This window comes from Spea bombifrons, chromosome 6 (genome assembly GCF_027358695.1).
Source record: "Spea bombifrons isolate aSpeBom1 chromosome 6, aSpeBom1.2.pri, whole genome shotgun sequence".
In the NCBI taxonomy this organism is placed as follows: domain Eukaryota; kingdom Metazoa; phylum Chordata; class Amphibia; order Anura; family Pelobatidae; genus Spea; species Spea bombifrons.
The window spans coordinates 671,955-693,979 of NC_071092.1; the positions used below are offsets into that span (position 1 = coordinate 671,955).

Below are 22,025 nucleotides of genomic sequence, written 5' to 3' on the forward strand. Positions count from 1 at the left end.
GTGTAGAAAAAAAAAAGGAATTATCAGCGACAAACGGCGGGACATTCGGCAGGTATGTAGCGAAGCGCTGACAGCTCCAGGGCTCTGCGGGTCGGGGTGTCACCTGGTGATGGTAGAGCGGCCCCAAAAAATTAGGCCCCAAATGAAAACGCTTCGGTTAGAACCGGACCCCCCCAGCGGAGCGGCAGGAAGGGTCTGCGTCCAGGCAGGGGGTCACTTTTGAGTTTATTGTTGGAAGGAGCAGCCGGTGATTAAATAAAATATCTCATTGGCGTGAGGCACTTGGGGGCTGATCCCTGCCCCTACTACTCCTGGGGCATCTGCTGGGGGCTGAGCCCTGCCAGTACTCCAGTTCAGCTCTTCCAGTCTCACACACTTGCAGAGCAGAAAGTGACGTCGTCCAGGCAGCCCCGCCTCATGTATAAGCCAATGAGCAGCCGTCTGGTACAGAGAGCCAATGGGAGCGCAGCAGGCAGGTTCGGCTGCACCCGGGAAATGAGTGACAGTCACAGCATTAACCCCTTTACCGCCAGGAGGAGCCCAGGCTGAGCCATTAACCCATTCAGTGCTGGAAACATTAACCCCTCACAGTCCCTGCTATGAAAAAACACAGCTTCATTAAATTAACCCCTTCACTGCTAGACTCCCATACCCCTCATTAACTCGTCCACTGCCAGACTCCCCTACTGACACATTAACCCCTTTACTGGCACACCCCCCAGATATTAACTCCTTCACTTCTCAGGTTAACCCCTTCAATGAAACAACCTCTGCATACTCATACATTCCCCCCCCCTCGACACACATTAACTCCTTCACTGCTAAACCAGCTATACTTATACATTAACCTCTTCATTGCTAGGGAGTGTTAACTCCCTCACTGCTAGAGACCCATACTTGTACATTAACCCCTTCACTTTCAGAGCCCCGCACATTAACCCTTTCAGTATGAGGCTCCCATGTCCATACACTAACCCATTCATTGCCAGAACACCCGTGCGGTTACATTAAGATGTACCCCATGATGCCCCCGGCCCCACTCACCCCCTTCCTGTCAGACCCGGCGGCCTCCGCCTGCAGAAGGATCCGAAGCCACTCAGGGCGTGGGAGGAGCCGCGTGCCTCACACAGCTGCGGGGGGAGGGGCCGGGGCAACTCCAAGCGTGACCCCAGCGGAGAATCTGCAGTCTATGTGATGTAAGCACTGCCCCGGGGGAGGAGCATCACCTGGGGGAACCCCCAAAGTGTGGCCCCCACACGGCCCGCTGGGCTCAGGCCTAAAACGTGTTCTGGGGCAAAATTGAAACGAAAACCAATCCATAGAACTTGGTTACTATAGTGATAAGACTTTGCACCAGAATCACTTCCTCTGTATCACCCCCACAGTCTCATTAACCCTTTGCTGTAGCCTTCCCCCAATTTATATTACCCTCAAGCTGCCCAATTGCCCCGGCTCCTGCTGAGGAATCGCTGAAGAGGGATGTTACTTTTTGCCCCAGGCTGTAGGCAGATCCTCCCTCGGATTCATGGTGAGTAGTTGGCGTTGGTACATGTTGGGGCAGATGCCCGCGCCGCGGGGGTTTCTAATCGCTGTAAGTTTGCCACATGATGGGTCCAGAACCCAAAAAGTGCCTCAGCCGGCCTCCCGTGGCGGTAAAATTAACGTTAAGATCCGAACGTTTACGGGTCCCTCCTGCCGCCGGCGGCATGCTGTTTGGCATGAGGGATGTGTGTGGGGTATGTGGGGCGCGTCCATCATAGAGAGGATGTGAGATGTGGCATTTTCTCTCTTAATTCTTTGAGTCTATTCACTAAGAAGTTGCTCCCTCGCGCACTCACACTAACCTGCGAGCTGCTCCTGACTGAGCATTTTGTGCGTTTCAGATGAGGGGGTGTGACGCGTGAACTCGCATGTCCTCTCCTGAAGCCGGCAAAATACCCCCTTCCTGGGAGGTCTAAATAATGCGAGAAATAATGAAATAATTACTTTCTTCGTCTGAGTGGAGATTTGGTGCCTTCTGTGACGTCTGGGGGGGCATCATGTTCTACGAACGCGTCCCCCGCAGGTCCCCAAACATTAAAATAACGGCCGGAGACGCGGTTCCTCTGATCGCTTTTATTGCTGCCTCTCACAGGAAACGTTCTGTACGATAAACCCGTGACCCCCCTCGTGATTCTGTGACATTTCAAATCATTCTCATGACATAAAATCACACATTTCTGGACTTCTGCTTCTTTAAATAATTTGCCCCCAAGCTGCGATATCGGTAAACATACTGACCCAAATGCAATGTTTTCACAAATAAATCTCTTTATGAAACGATCGCGGTAACAGCCGCCGTCTTGTGGTCTGGCTCTCATGGGGTGGATCATTACGCCCGACATTTTACCAACAAGCAGTCCCATCAGAGAGCACGATCAGGGCAGGGGCCACATTTATACCCCTACATAAATGGGGGGCAATAGAGATAGCTGATGGAAAGGGACCCCAAACACATGCGCCAGGTCCCCCCATACCTGAGTGACATGTATTCACCCTCCAGCTACTGACGTCCTGCCCCAGTACATCCAGCTTAAGATGACAAATGGCATCTCACTGACGAACTATAAAGAAGAGCCCCACGTGGCTTCCCGTGTTATCAGACCGCAGCAAGCCCGAAGACCCACTTAAAGATTAGCTGAGGGGGGTCAGAGGACATGAGGGGGCCGCAGAAAGTACAGTTTATATGCCAAGTCACAGACTGAACGGGACTGGATTCCTACTGACACCCGGAGCACGGATGGAGTGGAGTATCAGGAACCTGCACCCCCCCCCGCAGAGCGCCCTATAAGTGGCCCCTGAGAACCGCACGTGGGTTAGAAGGTCACAAACTGTAAGGAATGATAGAAACCGCCGTTTATTATACAAAGCAGACAATATTATCCAACATTAGGAATGAAGGCAGCGCATGTGCGGAGAGCGCTCCGATCACAGTGGTTATTGAATATCCCTCGGAAATAAATCTGCTGTTATTGGCACCGCTGGGTGTAGCTGCCTGGTAAAGACAACTAGCATTTCCCCATTACACGTGGTCTCCTCGTAGGAGAAACTCGCCCCCTTATAACAAACCATGAATGAGCTAACGTGATTTTCCCTCTCACCATTTAGTGAATAAAACCCATAAACTCTTATTCAAACCCTGGCTATTCCTGGTTGGACACTCCTTCGGGGCCACGCATGACGGGGGGAATCACGAAGCGCATGGAGTTGGGGGGATTCAAGGCCATCGTCTTCCTGTGATGGGCCCCCACACCCTTCACACGCTGGCGCCCGGACCGATGAAATGGACTGCGATGCGTTCTGCGGGATTGTTGGGCTGCTTGGAGGAGAATAAAACCCGGAACTGGATTATTGCTAATAGTAATTAACCCTTTACACAGTCCTCAGAGGGTGCAAAGCCCTTAGTAGTAAAAGTACAGTAAAATGTCATCCCTGTTATCCCTGATAATCAGACCTTATCCTAAAACCGATGGCTTAAAATGGGCGGGGTTATGTAAATGAGACGTGCGTGAGGACAAAAAAATGATTCAGGCGAATTCTTCGCTTCGGATAAAATTTGGGGGCTTTTTTATATCCAGAAACGAAATCTGTTGTCACGGTCACTCGCTCTCAATGATTCTCTACCTTCTCCGAGGGCCACTCCGTCTCCGCGCCACGGGAAAAGCTTTCCGCCGATCGGAGCTGCAGAGGAGGAGAGGCGGAAGTGGCTGTTGTAGAAGGGAGAGAATGAGAGATGTTTTTTCCTTCCTCGTTTTTGGGCATTTGTACGAAATAAACAAATTTAATGAAATTCCTTAAAATTTGTACGAATTTGCACCGGTGTATTTATCATCGCGAGACCACTAAATAAATACTCCCTGCGCCTAATAACTCTGCAGCAATCCGTGGGTTAACGTTTATATGATTTACCTTTACGGGGTCCGTAAAGCCATAAAACACGTCACAGTGCAGCGTGAGGGAGGGTCCGGCGTGAGCCACGAGCCGCCTCCGAATCATTACAAACATCGACACAGAGAACAAACCAACGAGGAAACCACGAATCACATTCAACAAAACGCAGCGAGAGAAATAAATAACGAACGCGGAGATCCGACTCAGACGCGGAGCGAGCCCTTAACTCGGAGAGAAACGCCGCGGGCCGGACGCGGGGTCTCCGGCTCTCCAGCCGCTGCGGGTCACGAGTCCCACGAACGCGGCCACCGTCCACATAAAGAACTCCGGTGACCGCCAGAATCCTGTTTTGTGTTTGTCGGTGAAGTCGGTTTGGAGATATGGGGGTATTAAGTCATATTCTTGCTCAGGAGGCCTCCCCATCGTCACTCAACTAATCACAATGCAGCTCTCGTATTATTCCTCCCCTGCAGCTGCCAGGAGTAAATCCATGGGGAGCAATAACTTAAAAGGAAGGGTAATTGCACAAGACTGGGTCCGTTACGGGGGCATTTTGGAAGGTGACAGATTCGCTTTCAGTCCGTGTGATGCAGGGGGTATGATCGTCAGACGATTGGCTGCCACGGTTTGCGAGAAATAATAGCAGCGCTTTTGTCGACTTCCCGGGGCCTGGAGTGCGAAGACGCGGACGGCGCGGGTTCCTTCCCTACTTCCGAATGTCGGCCAGGATCTGCTGAAAGAGCCGGCTGAGAGTCCCGTGAACCAAAGGACCGTCGGCCGAGTCTTCTGTGACCTTAAAGAAAAACAGTGTAAGCTCAGCACTGAGAATACCGACAGCGTCTTTAGCATTCCATCCACTGAACAAAAGGCTGTCCCTTCTTTAGATGTCCCATACGTAATGATGTCTTTATATCTGAAGAAGGGACGTCTGTGGTCTGAGAGGTTATGTGGCTGCAGCTGACTTTTATCTGATTTTCCCGAATCATGGTAATAAATACCATGCAAAGCGCCCTCCAAAAAAAAAGCAAATGCTGATCTTACCATGGAACTTACCCCGGCACAGAGCAGAGGGGTACACGCACACCCACTGGAACTTACCCCGGCACAGAGCAGAGGGGTACACGCACACCCACTGGAACTTACCCCGGCACAGAGCAGAGGGGTACACGCACACCCACTGGAACTTACCCCGGCACAGAGCAGAGGGGTACACGCACACCCACTGGAACTTACCCCGGCACAGAGCAGAGGGGTACACGCACACCCACTGGAACTTACCCCGGCACAGAGCAGAGGGGTACACGCACACCCACTGGAACTTACCCCGGCACAGAGCAGAGGGGTACACGCACACCCACTGGAACTTACCCCGGCACAGAGCAGAGGGGTACACGCACACCCACTGGAACTTACCCTGGTGAAGGCTTTAATGATCCGCGTGAACACGGCATCCCGTAGCTGCGGTGGCACCGGCTGCAAGTTAACGACACACTGCAGGACGCACAGCGCGGTCTGATGTTGGGCCTGCGGGTAACAAACAAACGATGTGCGTGACCTGAGGCAGACCGACCCAAACACCAAGCCCAAGGCTTAGAAAAAAGCAACTTAGTGTCTGCACTTTAGTAACTCTAAACTTTCTTATCAATCATTAAAAACGTACCTTTTCCAGCAGGTAGAGGGCGCTGTCCATGTCACGGCCAAAGTTAATCAGCAGATCGACGTCCTCCCTCCTTATTATCGGCTCCTTCAGCTGCTCGATCCACGACCACATTAGGCCAGCCAAGACGAAGGGGTCCCTCTCCGCGCAGAGCCGATCCCAAGCGGTCTCCCGGGAATTCAGCTCCTTCTAACAAAATAAAACACGCAGATAGTATGGCAACCCTCGGCCCCCTCTCCATGTTTAATGTTCCTCCAGATTACGAAGGATAGAAGCAGCTCTGCACGGGACATTTTCAGGCCTAACTAGTTCCAGGCTGGACGGCTCATCTTAGAGATCAATGTGCGGGAGAGCCGGACGTGGCGGGAGAGCCTACTTTATCTTTGGGAAGCTTCTTAAATAACCATTTAGTTTTACCGACACAAAATGTCACTCAGAAAGAAGGCGAGACCCTCCGCTTACCAGCACGTAGGGCTGATAATTAGTACCCAGTCATAAGTCACGTGAGGGGCTCTGTCTGTGAGTGGACTCACCTGCCAAAACTGCACCTTCTCAGTCACCCCTTCCACGCCATCCATGTGAAGTCCCGCGAGGGCTTTAGCGGCCTGCAATCTTCTGGCCTCCGCGCTTAACTCTGACTGCGGGGCGGCCTCTGATTTCTCATCCTGATCTTGGCTTCCATTCCCCAGGTAAAACATGGCTTTAGGCAACATGTAGTCTTTATCCTGCGGGGAGGAAGCACTTCTCTCCTCCAGCACATGGATGTTCTGGGGACCCCCTGCGCAGTCCCTGGCACTTTGGGCACCAGCGTCTGACTTAACCCTGCTTAGTAACTCAGAATCAGGTAATTGTGTTTGGCCGCTGTCTGACAGCGATGAGTGCCCCAAAGAGAAGGTATGGCTGCGCTGAATGTCCCTGGGGAGCTTCCTCCGGTGGAAAAGCGGAGAGCCTTCCCGCTGCGCCTCGATGCTGCCCAACTTACTTTGGGTCCAGAACGAAAAGGCATTGTGCACAGAAGGCTTGTTCTCAAAGTTTGGCTGGGGCGTCTGCTGAGCTAGATCGTTACTTCCTGAGACGAAGCATTGTTTAACGGTTACGTACTGATTGAGTTTATTTAAGAAGGATATTTGGGTCGGTTCTGTCCAAGGAGTCTCCCCTTGCTCTAGAAGGAATTCCGCCTTCTTCAGGTCGGAGTCGCTGTAGCTTAAACGCTTCTTCAGGTGGGACAGAGGCTGAAGACATTCCACGTTCCTCCTCTTCCAGAGAGGGTCGAACTCCTGCTCGCTGGATAACACCGAGTCCTGAGTCAAGTAACCGGTCGCGGTGGTCGCGGAATGGCAAAGCGGATCTGCTGGCACGATGTCCAGCACTTTATCCAACTGGACGGTCGGCAGCTGAGACACCGTCTTCTCTATCTCGGCAGAAAGATCCGGCACATCCAGGACCTTCCCCTCCACCACCTGCTTATTTTCAACCAAGTCCAAAATTAACTTACAGACCAAATGGATGATTTTTGGCACGTATTTCAGATATCGGGCTTCGTAGCCGTGGAGTAAATGTTGCTGCCGGATCAAGTATTGGCTTAAAGTCACGGCGTGAGCTTTAGGATCGCAGCAGGCGAACACGTTACGCAGCGGAGTCAGGAACTGGGTGAACTCGCGAACGCAAAGCAGCTGCACCCGAGTCTGGATGGCGTTGTGACGCTTCGCCCGAACAAAAAGAATCGCTTGGTCTGCCGTCATTCTCGTTGCAAAAATTAAATAGCAGGCGATCAAAACACCTGGGAAAGCGGATACATTTCTGTTACTATTCGGATATATTGGATATTCAGCAGACGTTTAATACGTGGGGAGTAAAGGGAGGCAGCCGTGGTGGCAACGACCAAACAGGTTTAGGAAACACATTGAAAACATCCAAATTACTTCGGTGGAAAAGGTGTTGGTTTAAGTTACGTTTTCATTATTTATGCGGGAAAAGCGATCATTTCAAGTCGACTTTTCTATGTACCCCACGATCTGTATTTCTAGTTTATTTTTTTAATGTAATCCGTTTTTTATTCTATGAATTTATACTTTGATTTCATATATTCTTTAAATGTATTTGCAATAATACATATTTTTGATGGGCATACATTTTTTTACTGAACATGTGATCACCCAAACTGTAGGAAACCGGGTGAATTTTTTCTGCAGAAAAGTTAAGTTATCAGGCGTTACCCGTCCGGCCGAGGCCCGCGTGGCAGTGAACGGCTACTTTGCCTTCTTGCAACGCAAAAGCCATGACTTTAACCATATCGAGAATTGTTGTCAGAGAGGCGACCCCATAATCCTTCCATCCAAAATTATAGAAGTAAACTAAAAAAACGGGAAAAAAGCGTTAACATAGTAATTAGAGTAACATTTCCACGTCATACAATAATCCAAAAAATAAATTAAAGCAGGCGGCAAAAAACTTCACATTAAAAACTAAAATATTCAAATAAAAACAAAACATGAAAAATCTGCTAAATCATCAATAAAAATCATTTTCAATAAGTGCAAGCAGCTCGTCTGTACAATGATGGCTGTTACCGGCAGGCAGGATATTTAGAGCCGGAATGTTATGTACGACCTGCAGGAGCTCAGCGTGGCGTCTGCGATTCATTTTAATTACTGTTAAAAATAAGTGGCCCGACCTACTAAACGCCACCATTACACCCGAGTTCAGGGTCACCCAGCGCGCCCTGCTAGGGACAGCCACGGGGGCCCATTCATAATTAATAAGGACAAGCAGCAGGTTACACTGACTTTCAGCCTCCATAAAGACCTCGGGATGGTAGGTGAAGCCGCTGTCCTGCTCCAGAGGATTCCCGCAGCTGGCGTGCTCCCCGGGACGCTGCAAATTAATGACGCTCTTTATACCGAGCCTGGAAAGAGAGAGTCCGGATTAACCTGCTGCATTTTATCACCATTTAACCCACAATCATTCCCGGTTGGCACCCTTGCAGACATTTTCATTCGCTTTCAAAGTTTCTAAATCTTTGTCGCTGGTTAAATTACTGGTGCAGGACTCAAAAAAAGCCGTCGAAACATTGTGAATCCCTTTGCACATTAGCTTGTTACCCCAGCGGCACGCGCGCTCATCATCCAGCCCGGGGCAAATATATTTAATTCACAATGTGACCGTTAATGGTGCCAATAATTACCTCTGGAACTGTTCAATGATATGATATCTCTCAATGATTTCTGTTGAAGGCCGTGCCATGGCCAGTATGTTGTCTGTAATCCTGGAAACAAATAGTTAAAAAATGGCTGACGTGGCTTTCACAGAAATTCATATACAGGAGGTATTAGAGGACATTACCAGGGCTACCGCTTATTACGGACATTTTCATGGATATTTAAAGTGCTTCTATAACCAGGAATGACTCCGGGGCATCACCACAAACACTCTTTATTCCGCAATCTACGGCTCGGGAGATACTTTGAGGTTTAAGGATTTTAACGCCAAGGAACAGGCGATACGTTTTGGCCCAAATATCTTGTCATCCGTTATATACATTGTGCGCAATCAAAACACAACAACAGGCAGAAATTCATCTGTTATCATCTGGTGATAATTTGTGACCCCGGCAGCCGTTAGTCCGGCCGGTGCATTTATTTACCAGGAGGAGTAAAGTCCTTTTACGGCTTGATCCTCGTCGTTCCACCGGGACGGGTTCTCGTACTTACAGGCTCGCCCTCCGCAAGTCATGGAGCACTGCATGTGTCCTGGGATAACGTGGCGCAGGCGCTCCCCGACCTTCGTGTACTTTGAGGTCGGCCGTCTGCTGCTTCCTAACAAAAAACAGACCAAGATTTAGACTGAAACTCTCTGATTAAAAGCCAACAGAACGTCCCCCGATAATATAAGGGAAGTTAACACTCACAAGGCTCCTTGCAACGAGCAGAACATCTAATAAGTATGAAAATGAATGGAGCCGGTTCATCCCTGCATCGGACTTTCAAGCCGCATTGTCTCTTTAAAAAGGAGCTCGTCAGACACTGAATAATGCGGGTTAAGAGACTCATTTTTCTTGTGCCCATCCAAACCCTCATGGGTCCTAGTGCCACCAAAACCACAGAGGGCCACGGGTGTGCCAATCCCTCAGCCCACTCACAATACATTTTCCACTCCCTGCCACAGAAAGTAAAAAGCATCTCATTCTACATTTACAGAAAATACAAATCACCCAAAATGCCTGAAACCGTAAATCAGGAATTTACACAGAATGTTGGCGTCACAGTTAAAAAAAAAAAGAAATGAAGCCCCTAAAAGAACAAACACACGGGGGGACAGTTCCACTTCCCCTAAATTACACGAAACAGTAACTGTATAACGGGGAGGAAACCTCGGAGATTCCCAACTTATTCTACGACCGCTCAGCACAGCGTTCACAGAAGGCGGCTCCCGGTGATCTGCGCCGAAGGTTACTTATCAGCCGGGGAGAGACGAAGACACTCTGATAAACCACTGAACCCAGTAAGAGACCTTCTGCCTCTCGCCGAGACGCTCCAGAGGAACAGACGCTCCATCAGCCGCAATGCAATTAACCGACGATAACTCCGTTTCTACGAGAACAGAAATGTGCAGAATAAAAGAAGGTCTTTACGTGTTGTCGCAAGAAGGTTTGGATTCGGGTCGCTTGTGCCGACTGCGGCCACGGCCACCATTACCCTCTGCGTGGAGGAGGACAGCACTTCTACCGCTGAGCTGCGCCTGCGCTGGATACGGCTGAACACGTCGGATGCCGAATGTCTCCGGCCATGGAAAAATCTGCTTAGACCGTTAACGGCAGAAAGTCGCCGGGGGGGAGCCTGCATGGCAGGGGCTGCGTTGCCAGCTGAGTAAGGATCAGGTCTAAGCGTAACCAAACCCGCTGCATGCGCGGGGTGCAAATACAACTTGCTCTGCTTTCAAGTTGTACAGATCTATGTGGCTGAGTTTGTAGCCTCTAACGGTGCGATAGGCTGAATGGTTACTATAGAAACAAACAGCGTAAGTCACCGATATTACACCGGATACAGCAACAGACGGATAACTGGACAGCTGCGTAAATCAATTAACCCTTCCAGTGCTGCATGCAAAAGGGGAATAGCAATTACATTTTTTTATTTTTTTTTTGTAAAAAGAAAACTGGAATTGTGATCAAAAATCTGTCTGTCGTTGGCTGTCGTCTCACTCAACATTTCTGATGTTCGGAGGAGCAATGTTTAGGTGAAACAAAGCCATTCAGCGCTGGTGATGTTCACACGATAACCCTTTTTATTATTAAAGCATGAATCTAATGATCTTAAAGGAGCCTGACGTCCCGCTTCTCCCGGGAGCTGAACAGATAAAGCGGTTACCTGAGCTGGTGGCTGCCGGCTTGGAGACGCTCGCTGGCGGGTAGTTTGGGAGCTCATTCTGTATCAGCAATCCGGACGCCATGACGGGACCTGCTAGAAAAACCCAGAGACAGAAAGCGTTAACCCCATGGTGCTAAACGGCATGCAGGCGGCTTTATCAAACACTCGCTGCCGGCCCTCCAGAAACCACCACCTGGCACTTTACTGCGTTTATTAAATTACAGTTCACTTTTAAAATGTTTTTGGGTCTTCCTACGTTTCAGTCTCTTCTTTAAAACGTTAGAGTGAAGTTGGGGAGAGAGCGGATTCCACGAACCGGGATCCTGTCTGGACCATTAATCCTAAAGGAAATCTCCTAAATCCTATTAAATGTGTCGCCCCCTGCAGTGCGATGAAAGAACTGAATCCGCATCATCGAGACCCGGCCGAGGGAAGACATTCAAAGTCTTTAGTGTTCAGCGAATCCCATCCAAAAGGGGTTATCATCAGCACACGAGGGGTAAAAAGGCAGATTTCTATCCGCAAATGTTTAACAAAATGTTACAAAATACATGAAAATTCGGTTACTAAAGAGCACGGTCAGACATATTTTATGTCACTTTATATCAGTCAAATTAGAATAAAAATAGAATACAAAGGGACCCCAAAAGCTTCCAGTAAACAGACCAGAATTGTTTTGGCGTTGGATCTATTTTTCTCCGCAAGCCACGTTTCAGTAAATCACAATCATTTGCCACCTAGAGAATAATTCTGCCACCACATCAGCAAATACGCCTCACTACACGACGAACCCCTTCCCATCTCCTGAGTATTTTTAAAAGCTCCCGCTGAAAAGAATAAATACATTTCTGGATGTGCGCCGCCTCACCCGACTGCCTGCGCTTTGACGATGACCGGCAATTCAGCGGCAGGAGTTTTGAAGCCATCGCTTGACGTGTCTGGTGCTCAGAAGATTGAATTGCATTTCCAATTCAGAGAGTTGGAAGACGCTTTTAGCCCAGGAGGCAAACAATCCCGCTTTTGTCCTCAGCCTTTTCGCAGAGGAATCAGGATTTTTCTACCCAAATGCAGATTTGAGTGGATGCAAGAATGTGACGTTTGGGGCGAGAGGTAAGCGATAACTCCTACACTCCGCGATGGAAATGTCAGAGCCTGCGCTGAGGCTACCGGACCTGACCCGGACTGCGAATGCGATCAAAAGTCAGATTCCAAAGACTCCTTTCGTCTGCACTTTACTGCCAAACAGTAAGTATGATGGCAGAACCGGAGCTACCCCGGGGCAAAGCGATGCACGCAAAGCAATAAGAAACCCATAGCCGCGGCCAACAACCCTCCTCGGCCCCTTCTGGGTTATATAGAGCTTGTTACAAAGACTTACAAGCAAGGAGGCTGTCATGTCATTGACAGCCATGTCTCTTTGTTTGACCTAAATTACTGTGTTACTATGTTACTACGATACAGTCGTATGTTCTAAACATGACGCAAACAGGAAAGAGCTTACGAAAAACAAACACTTTCAAACAATGCCGCCACCATTTTCTTCACAGCTATTTCATGCGGTTCGGAATTCAGTTCATACAGAAAAGGCACAAACCAAACTTCCATTCACAAAAATATTTATTTCCAGCACAAAGTAATTTGTTGCATTTTCATACAAATCACACAAAAAAAACACTTTATTAGAAATCCGAAAAAAATGAAGCCCAGCTAATTTGCCGATATGCGATTGCGGACACATTGAGACGATATGTTAGGTAGTCTACCTGCCCGCAGACAATCTTACGGATTCTAGGAATTGGAATTCCTTTAAACGGTTCCCATCGCTCAGACTTTTCAAATCACCTTTAAAAGCAAAAATACATGCAGAGAAAAAAAACCCCACAAGGCCTCCATCTATAAATGGTTCAATGCTCCCGTTTTAATGCCCAGTTCCACTCACCGCAAGTCAAACAAACCCTTACGTTGAGTTACTAAGACCCCCCACCCTAACTCACACCTCGCTACCCACTAACGTCGATGCCCCACAACGCTAGCCTCTTTCAGTTTATTGTCCTTTACACGTAAGCCACATGGAGGCAGTTTAACGGCACGGTCGACAGTTTCTTGTGTATGGACTTTCCTCCTACGAAGCCCCCTGAGATGGCACCGGTGGGTCCTGCTTCTCGGGCTCTGGTGGAGGGGGTGGTGGGGTTGGCACCACCTCCTCCTCCTTTTGAGCAGCGAGATACTCATGGATGGCCTTTTCAATCTGTGGGCGGAATATATGATTGAGTTTGGGGTCTACAACTTGGGAAATGATCCGATCGACCCCGGCTTCCAGCATGCCGGACTGGATAACGCTCTGCCTGAGTCCGTTGCGCAGCTGGTTCTTGTTCATACTTGCGTTCCATTCCTGCTTATCCAAGTGAGTGGATACAAAGTTATCCACTTTCTGCCGAAGGTTTTGGTAAGCCGGCTTGGTGTCAACGTCAGCCAAACAGTCTCTCCGAAATCCGTCAAACAGCCCACGGCTTTTCAGCTGCTCGACAATCAACGCGATAAGCTGCGCGTCGCCAGGCGGGAGAGAGGCCGGATTTGTGACGCCGCCAACCGAAGAGGTGCCGCTGCCACTCTCTGCCATAGCTGCTTCTTGTGTCACGAGGACTTCGATACTTTGAATATTCCAGAAATCTACAAAACAGAGGGAAATTTACTCAGCATTGTGAAAAATGATAAATAATAATAATAAAAAAAAATGATAGGTTTGAAAACTAATGAACACTCTTCATCTTTGTGCTGCGGGGTAACACCAGAAAGCACGGGGGGAGAAGAGCAACTTTCAAAGTTCCTAAGATAAAAGAAAAATATTTTATAAAATAATTAAAAAATGAAGTTATTCAGAAAAATAACTTATCACACAGTTATGGTGTCCTGTAGATATGAGGTTTATGCGATTCCTGTGATTGCGCAGGAGATCTGTCCCAGGGCAGACACCGGGTTCTTGACATATCAGGTTCTTGACATATCGGGTTCTTGACATATCAGGTTCTTGACATATCGGGTTCTTGACATATCGATCAGCCTGGACTGTAATGCATCATCAGACTCCAAAACGAGCCCCACAGAGGGTATGAGCCGGGAATGGAGGCTCCAGGACCAGCAATCGTCGCTTTCGGGCATGTTACAAAAATCCTAGATTACTGGGCCCTTTTGAATATGCGGCCGTTTGGTAAAAAGATGTAAAGATCAGGAGGAGTCTCCATTTTGTAACAAAAAGGTCAGTTTTTTTTTCTCTCTCAATTTTATGAGGCCATGAATGAAGAGTCAGTAAAATGTATTAAACAAATTCACAATAACCCCAACGTCAAAACAAAAAGGAAAGCACGGCCAGCGTGGGGACACCCAGCGTTATCGACTCTCCAGCTTTATGCATTTCATAGCCAGGAGGTCCATTTAAATTCACTTGCTGTTACCCTTGCAAATACAGGGAAGATGCTGAAGAACAGCCCCCCGTATGCGTTTGCTCTTTTGCCCCCCGTTTAACTCACCTGTGGTCAGACCGTGTGCAGTTTCTGAGCTTTCGATTGGCTCAGCGTTCCTCCAAACAGAGAACGTCGAAGAACATGCTGACATCTGGAAGAGAGTGGGGAGAAGTGACTTCACAGATCCGAGGCACAGAGGCAAAGGCGGCCGGCGGAAACTGCAGGCAACAAACGCTGGTGGCCGGCGCCGAGGTTTCGGAAAGCCATATTCTTGCAGAGATCATAGAAACGAGTGAGCAAGGACTGCTTAGCAAGCGAAAGAGCGAAACATCAAATAAAGCCACGTCTTACTCATTATCCATGCATCGCTGAAATCGCATCCAACTAATGATGCAAAAAGAGCTCCATTGTGGTCCTCGTGCTGCCTGAGAGTGCCGAGGGTGGCAAATGTCATATCAGACAGAGCTGAGGGACCATGAAGGAGCTCAGACAGACCTCACATTTTGGGCTCCGGCCCACAAAAGAGACGGCACTTTCTGTGATAAGAGCTAAGCAGGGAAAAGCATAAAGCAAGAAGAGGAGACGATGGGGGCGAGTGAGTTTAAAGACTCGTATACGATGGAGGTAAATCAATGAATGGTAATGTACATATATAATGACTGCGTGGGATCACGTGCAGCAAGAGCTGTCCAATCAGGGCCAATTCAGATGATCCGTCCCTAAAACATCCAAAATATCGTTGATAACTTGTGAAGTTATCCCAAAACCGGACAGATCACTGGAGGTGCAGACAGAGGGATGAGAGCCTTAGAAAGGTGACATTTGTCGGTCCCGCAGTAAATTCCTGTCCCCGAGACCCCCAGTGCTGGACTTATTCTGTGACAGCGAGATATAAATCTAAGTGCATCACAAAATGAACCCCCGTTATCCAGACAATGCAAGGCGGCTAGAAACGCAGAATATTAAGAGCTTTGTGAGAAGGAAGGAAACTGAAGTGACAGCGAAGAGAAAGCTCGGTTACCGCTTCTAACACACGAGGTCACGAGGTAACCAACACAAGTCACGCAGAACCCGGCACAAGCCAAGCGTGGATTTTTAATGAATACGCTGCACATGGCGTGACAATGTTGTGTTAAACCCCAAGACGCACCTCGGCTACGGGTTAGATATCGCTTCCCTTCATCCTTCCAATTAAGCACCAATTAGCACCGTGTGGGATAAGTGCCTGTAATCCGGGGTAAGGGCAGGGGCTGTAATAAGGACGAGCGACTCAGCACATGCCTTACGCTCATTTTACCACAATTACTTCTAAATACACCTATTGTATATTTTCGGACACATTTTTAGAATCTAGTGGGGGGGTTTTAGCACACTGGAGTAAGAGGAAGTGGCTGTAAGATATCAGGAAGTAGCCTGTGTAACAGAAAATGGCTTCCCTCATGCTACCAAAACCCAGTAATTCCGAAAAATTTAATTTGTGGAAAAGAGAGACTCTTACCTATTATGGAACGATATAACAGGCTATTACCTTCCTGAAGTTTAGATTTAAAGAGAATTTTGGTAATTACCGGCGCATTATGGGGTGGACAATAGAAGTTGGTTACACAGTAATTTAGATTAAAAAGAAGAAGTCCATTAAGTCTCACCCCACTCATCCAGAAGACTACAAAACCCCCACACATTGAAGTGATTTATAATCCAACCAATCCTTCCAGACTCATAAAACAGCAATGATTTCTCTCAGCTACTCGTCTCGCTGTCACATTAAACACTGCCCCAGAGCCAGTAAAGTAATCAAAGCAGCATTCAGCGGGATTATGGTCAGAGTAGTGCAGTCACCATAGCAACAAATGTACAGTTCCCACTGACTCTGTACATCACCCCATAATATAGATATCAATGAGCTGTTGACGGAACCATGTGAACCCCATGGGCTCTTCGGCGCCGTCAGCACTTATGGGTGATGGCAGCTTCTCCACCCCACGATGTGACTTTAAGACAGAGGATTACACTTGATCTTCTGGGTAAGCTCCTTGTTTCAGGAAAGCTATAATTAACCTCTGCGCAGGGCTCTGGGTCTCCATCAACATCAAAGTATAAAGTCATAGCGCAGGACGGTATATCTAGACAGACCCATTTCTTCATCGTCGAAACCTGGAACCAACACTAATAAACCGACCAAGACTTCTGATATCCATGAGCCGTCGGCGATGCTGCCGTGTGACCGGCCATTGAAGGTTCGCAAACAATGCATGCGCTTTTCAGATATTTCTACGAGATGAGACATCGGAAATTTACACGGCACGATGCGGAGCACAATGCGTTATTGTTGAACATCTACATTGTTCTCCGACACATGAATTCCATAAGTATTTAGAGCTGAATAAATACAGAAATAATGTCATAAATCAAAACGGTTTATGCCCCGGCTCTTACCCACCCCCACCTGCCTGCGCGGCAGAGCCATCTGCACCTGTTCCACACATCACACACATTGTTCACTCTGATCAAGAGCCAAGCAAACGGCTTTCAAGACACACTTAATTCCGGCAAGTAGCCGTGACAGAGGAGCGAGGGACACATGCGCGTGACGTGAGCCTTTGTTACACTGGGACAAAAGGACATTGATCCGTTGGCTGTTCTTCGCTTCTCTCTGAATCACAGTTTCACGGAACGCACGTGAATCATGCTCTGATAAGAACGGCTCCGGCACACGCAGCGACCTTGACTGTTCGGAGCCATCGCGAAAACGCTTTCAAGATTGCGCTCAGGTGGGAGAATTTTATCGAGGCTCCAGACAAGCATTTAGGGATTTCAGGGACCTTTGTTTTCCAGGTTACTTCAGTAGAAATTTAAATCCAAACATCACAGACAATAAATCATACATTTCAGTCTAAAAGAATCAGCAGAATATTTACACGATTCGCGATGTAAACAACGTTCTAGATGTTTCTTCCAATAAATAAATGTTTGAACCAAGCAAATTGTTACAAAGTATCAGAGGTTTATAAAGGCGTCGGGATCAGGTAGGACCCAAAATCTGGATGGGATTGTTTTGTGAAGCAAAGTCACTCCCGGGGTGTGGAACACCTACAGCTAAATTTATCTAGAACATCCCGCAGGTTCCGTGTTCCGGCCCAGAGTAGAAACATTGTAAAGAGGAGAAGAATAACTGCGACCAAGAAATAAAAGACAGAAAAGACCACGGACTGGAGGCAATTATTCAGGAAGGTTTAGAGACAATGCCGCCTGTCACCGGGATCGCACAGGAGACGCCGCGTACCGCGGAACACATCCCTGACAGCTGGTAACTCCGGTTTCACATCTTCCTCCCAACAGTCCTATGTTTACTTTAGCAACACGTATGTTGTGTAATCACCTGAAAAACCAGGTAACACGCGGACTCCGAGATAAGCGAGTCCCATCCAACCCGCTCTAAATAGCGATTTAGGATATTATGCAATGTTTTCTCACTTCCACAGAGGACGCCATTAATAAACCTGCTATCGAGCGGCATCCGGTTCTCGATCAATTCATTTAGTGAACCAAATTTAAGGTTTCACAGAAATATAATAAAACCTAAATCCTGAAAATACGAAACCCCCTCCGGAGAGACGATCGGCTTGTTGGGTTTGCTTTTTGTGTAGTTTGAGTGCTCGGGGTTGAAGGGTCACCAAAGAGTTACTTTTCTAACAGAATTGCAAAGTAACTTCTTTAGCAGAGGGTTGGCGGCCCTGGAGACATTGTTACCGCGAACATTATACATTCGTAACACGCTGGGGTTTTATACGCAGAATTTACTTATCACAACGCAACATTTTGCGCAATTTTTTTGCCTTTAGAGCAAAGCGACGGCAGCACCAGGATTCTGCGGTGGCAAATAACGGCAGACAGGCGGGTCGCACGCAGGAGCCCAAGCTGCACATTTCAGCAGAAAGAGGAAGGACGTACCTATCACCAAAAGCAGCGTCCAGACCCCCGACTCAGTCACCGTCCCCTGGCACCGGCTGGTCAGCTGACATTCCGGTAACGGCTTCCTGAAAAGAGTAAGGGAGCTTGTGGTTACCCCGGGCAACGGTACAGCCCCCCTATTAACCAACCACCTGACCTCAATGGGCGAAGGGGCTCAAAAAAACGCAGGGTGGGGTAAAAATAAAAAGCTTTAAAATCTTCCATAAAACTCAACGTGAAATAAAGCGGATGCGGCGAGACGAGAGGTCAGCATCTCCCGGCGAGGCGGCTGAAGCACTTCTTTATACGCGGATCTATAGATTGACTCATTAAAGGTGACCTATACATGGACCTCAGACGGCGTAGCATGATGGGAGTTGGACCCCACAGACTCAACGAGCACCAATTATGCTCCCAATTCGTGTGCGGTATACGGGAAGCATGCATGGCCTGCAGACCCCAGCGCCGAAGAGAAAGGGGTCCCCCTCATATTGTGTTGGCCGCCAACAAGGGGGCCACTCAGGGCGCAGCCAACCCCTCGGCTCAGGGACGTGTCCGGCGACACATTACAAAGCCTGGGCTTCCGCCGCCTCTCTACAATGGCTTCCGAAGGGCTATCATTGATCATAAGCTATTTGTTATTTTACCAGCCTGTCTGTGAAATCCCAGCCGAGGGGCAGCATAAGCCTGAGAGTGATGGGAATGAATCTAAACACATACAAAACCAATACGAGAACCCCACAGCCCCTCCGAGCCGCGGCGGCTCGCCCGTTACCTGCTCCAGGCTGTGTGACCCGCACCTCCTTTCTTCTCTCATACACTAGCCGGCCATGTGCAGGTTGGGGTGGGCCCAGCTGTGTCTCCGCCCTCTTACTCTGCTCTGATTGGCAGCCCAAACCTGGACAAACATAATAAACCCTGGTCAGTGTGCTCCGTCTTTACACGCAGGGAAAGCTCATGACTGGCCCATGAGTGCTATGATAGGGAGGGGGGCTGAATATTAACCCAGTCAATGCCATTGGGGAGCTCAGGAATAGCATTCCTGAAGGAGAGACCTAAGTAGACTGAAGAGCTTGCAATCTAAGGCAACGCAGTCAGACAATAAAGGTGTCATCTTTACCAAATGTGCTTATTTTCTTTCCACGGGGTGGCTCGGAATCACGTGACACACTTAGCCCACATTTAACCCTTTCACCACCTGGAGGTGAGAGATGAACCACATAAGGAAGCAAGACAAGAGGATTAATTAGACCACCTTGTCTGCTTGTTTAACACATGGGACCTGATTATTATTTATTTACTATTTATTGATTTATTATTATTTATTGATTTATTATTATTTATCGATTTATTATTATTTATCGATTTATATAGCGCCATCATATTCCGCCGCGCTGTACAACGGATAAGCAGGACGTAAGTAATGCATCACAAAACATCATAAGACAGAAACAAAAGGTAATAAGCCGTTGCATTCACAGTGCTGTACAATGGAAATGCCCTACCACCTCCACTGAAAGGCTATTCCATGCATGCATAACAATATGGAATATTTACATTCTTTCTTAATTTCCCTCTTCTCCAAATTCAGGGCAAGTGTTCTAATGTCACCCTCTTTGGGGCAATAACGCTATAACCCTATCATAGTTTGCTAAGGTGGTTTCGTGTCTGATTATTAGGGAGGTGGAATCCCTCAATTCCTAAATTTCAGAAATTACCGTAAAATTACTCTTTTAATTTCCCGGATGTGTCCACAGTTTTTAATCATTTAACTGCTCCGTTACCCAGAAATGCTGGAACTCTGGTCGGAAATCATGTCTCGGTTGTGAGAAAATGTTTATATTTTCCCAGGGAATGCATAATTCCAGCCTGAAGTCATGTGACACAAGGAAAGTCATTGATGAATGGTTGCCATATCAGCAGTTTTATCATGTCTGGGGTCCTGTTGACTGTCAAATTTACCACTTAACACTTTTGTAACTAAATGCGGAATCAGAAACATTATTCCCAGTAACTTCCCACAAACAGTTCTTTAATCGTATCCTTTTTACTGGGGACATTTGTCATTTGACACGAAAGCAGGTGATAGGCTGTTGCTATAGAAACTGAAAACCCTTCTTAAAAATGTTTGTGTTGTTTTAATTTGATTAAACGTCAGAGAAAATAATAAAATGGCGGCGCTCCTCGAGGGTCGTTGCCTTACGCTGTGGGGAGTAATTAATGTGCATCTAAGTGGAACTGCACCTTTTACAAACTCCTCGGGGGAAGGCGATCCGGCCCGGAACGAAATGCTGCTCGTCGGAAATCTCACACGATGGCTCAACGGAAAAACTCTGACCACTGACTCTCAACCAGCTCCACCGAAAGACTCGACTCGATCCACGAGACTTTCTGTGAACGGGCGACGTGCCGCTCGGGCACCGATCGCACCCGGCAGGGATTGGATGTCTGCACATTGATTTAATGTAACAAGAATATCCTTTAACCAAATGCTTCGCACACACGCTGAAGGCTTATGATTGGTGGATATTTGTGCGCAGTCGCTGGGTGCCTTCCCGGCTGCTTACTGTGTCGTGCGCATAGTGTGTGGTGTGTGTGCGTGTCTGGTGTGTGTGTGGTGTGTGCGTGTGCGGTGTGTTTGCGCGTCCTTACCTATCACCCACAGCAGCACGCACACAGCACATGCTCCAAGATGGAGGCTGCAGGGTCACATGACTGGCTAGTCACATGATAAGCTCCTGGCAAAAAGCCTCTGGAAGTCCTGGCAGAAGTGAAACACATCAAAGCCCCCTAAAACCCACTGAACAGCAGCTATTTTTATTATAATAATTATTATTATTTTTAGTATTATCAGTAGTAGTAATACTATTATTATTACTATTATTAGAAGTAGCATTATTTTACATTGTTATTATTATTAATAATACTATTTAAGTTTAAATGCAATAACAGGAAATACTGCACATATCTTGCTTTTAATAATAAATAAGCTAATGTATATTTATATATTTGTGTGATTATTACAGGTTTTCATTGAGAATATTAATGTATTTTTGTGGGTTTTTCCCCTATAAAGTCACCTGATTCAGTTAAATCTGTGGATTTTGGTTGCTCTGGGGTGCTGCTTCTCTGTGTTTAGGGGCCAGACGGTGACCCCAGCGGATAAATCCGGAACGTTCCGCGTGGCTCCAGCAGCCGAGGGAATGGAAATTCCAAAACCTCTCTGGAAAAACGAAATGCGCCGGAGGAGATCGGAGCGAATTTATTGGGTTTAATCGTTTCCGGTAAATCTGCGCAAGCCGGCGAGCGCCTGAAAACCTTCCTTCCTCTATTTATCTTTCACGATCTGCTCGTTGGCCGATAGATTATTATCGATGAATTATTGGCGGAGTGACGTCGGCCGCGCCGGGGTTGGGGGGACACGCAGAATGGGATCTCACCCTATTCAAACAGTGAAAATCACCCCAAATCTGCAGAAGAAAACTTTAAGTATCTGCCACTAAAAACTGTCAATAATACGATAGTGAATTTTATATTTCACATTGTAACTGAAATAATGCAATTATTATTATTATTATTGTTATTATTATTATTATTATTGTTATGGTTGTTGCTGTTATTATTATTATTGTTATTATTATTATTATCTTAAAACTGTGA

General features: G+C 47.6%; 2 protein-coding genes across 5 annotated transcripts; both read right to left on the reverse strand.

The window, feature by feature from the left end:
• Positions 1-4,547: 4,547 nt before the first annotated feature.
• PTPDC1 (protein tyrosine phosphatase domain containing 1) lies at positions 4,548-19,192 on the reverse strand. Of its 3 annotated transcripts, XM_053469884.1 has the most exons (11): positions 19,141-19,192; positions 18,366-18,451; positions 10,954-11,046; positions 9,231-9,402; positions 8,772-8,852; positions 8,374-8,492; positions 7,804-7,941; positions 6,121-7,367; positions 5,591-5,776; positions 5,344-5,454; positions 4,548-4,723 (listed from the first exon to the last, which is right to left on the reverse strand). In XM_053469884.1, exons 3-11 carry the CDS (start codon positions 11,033-11,035, stop codon positions 4,637-4,639), a joined length of 2,223 nt encoding a protein of 740 aa, XP_053325859.1. In that variant the 5' UTR covers positions 11,036-11,046; positions 18,366-18,451; positions 19,141-19,192; the 3' UTR covers positions 4,548-4,636. The 3 variants fall into 3 exon arrangements, with proteins under 3 accessions (XP_053325859.1, XP_053325858.1, XP_053325860.1); XM_053469883.1 differs by lacking the exons at positions 18,366-18,451; positions 19,141-19,192 and adding an exon at positions 11,822-11,882; XM_053469885.1 differs by lacking the exons at positions 10,954-11,046; positions 18,366-18,451; positions 19,141-19,192 and adding an exon at positions 10,218-10,548.
• Positions 12,563-19,243, reverse strand: BOD1 (biorientation of chromosomes in cell division 1). Of its 2 annotated transcripts, XM_053469887.1 has the most exons (4): positions 19,141-19,243; positions 18,366-18,451; positions 14,481-14,565; positions 12,563-13,623 (listed from the first exon to the last, which is right to left on the reverse strand). In XM_053469887.1, exons 3-4 carry the CDS (start codon positions 14,563-14,565, stop codon positions 13,076-13,078), a joined length of 633 nt encoding a protein of 210 aa, XP_053325862.1. In that variant the 5' UTR covers positions 18,366-18,451; positions 19,141-19,243; the 3' UTR covers positions 12,563-13,075. The 2 variants fall into 2 exon arrangements, with proteins under 2 accessions (XP_053325862.1, XP_053325863.1); XM_053469888.1 differs by lacking the exon at positions 14,481-14,565.
• Positions 19,244-22,025: the final 2,782 nt, after the last annotated feature.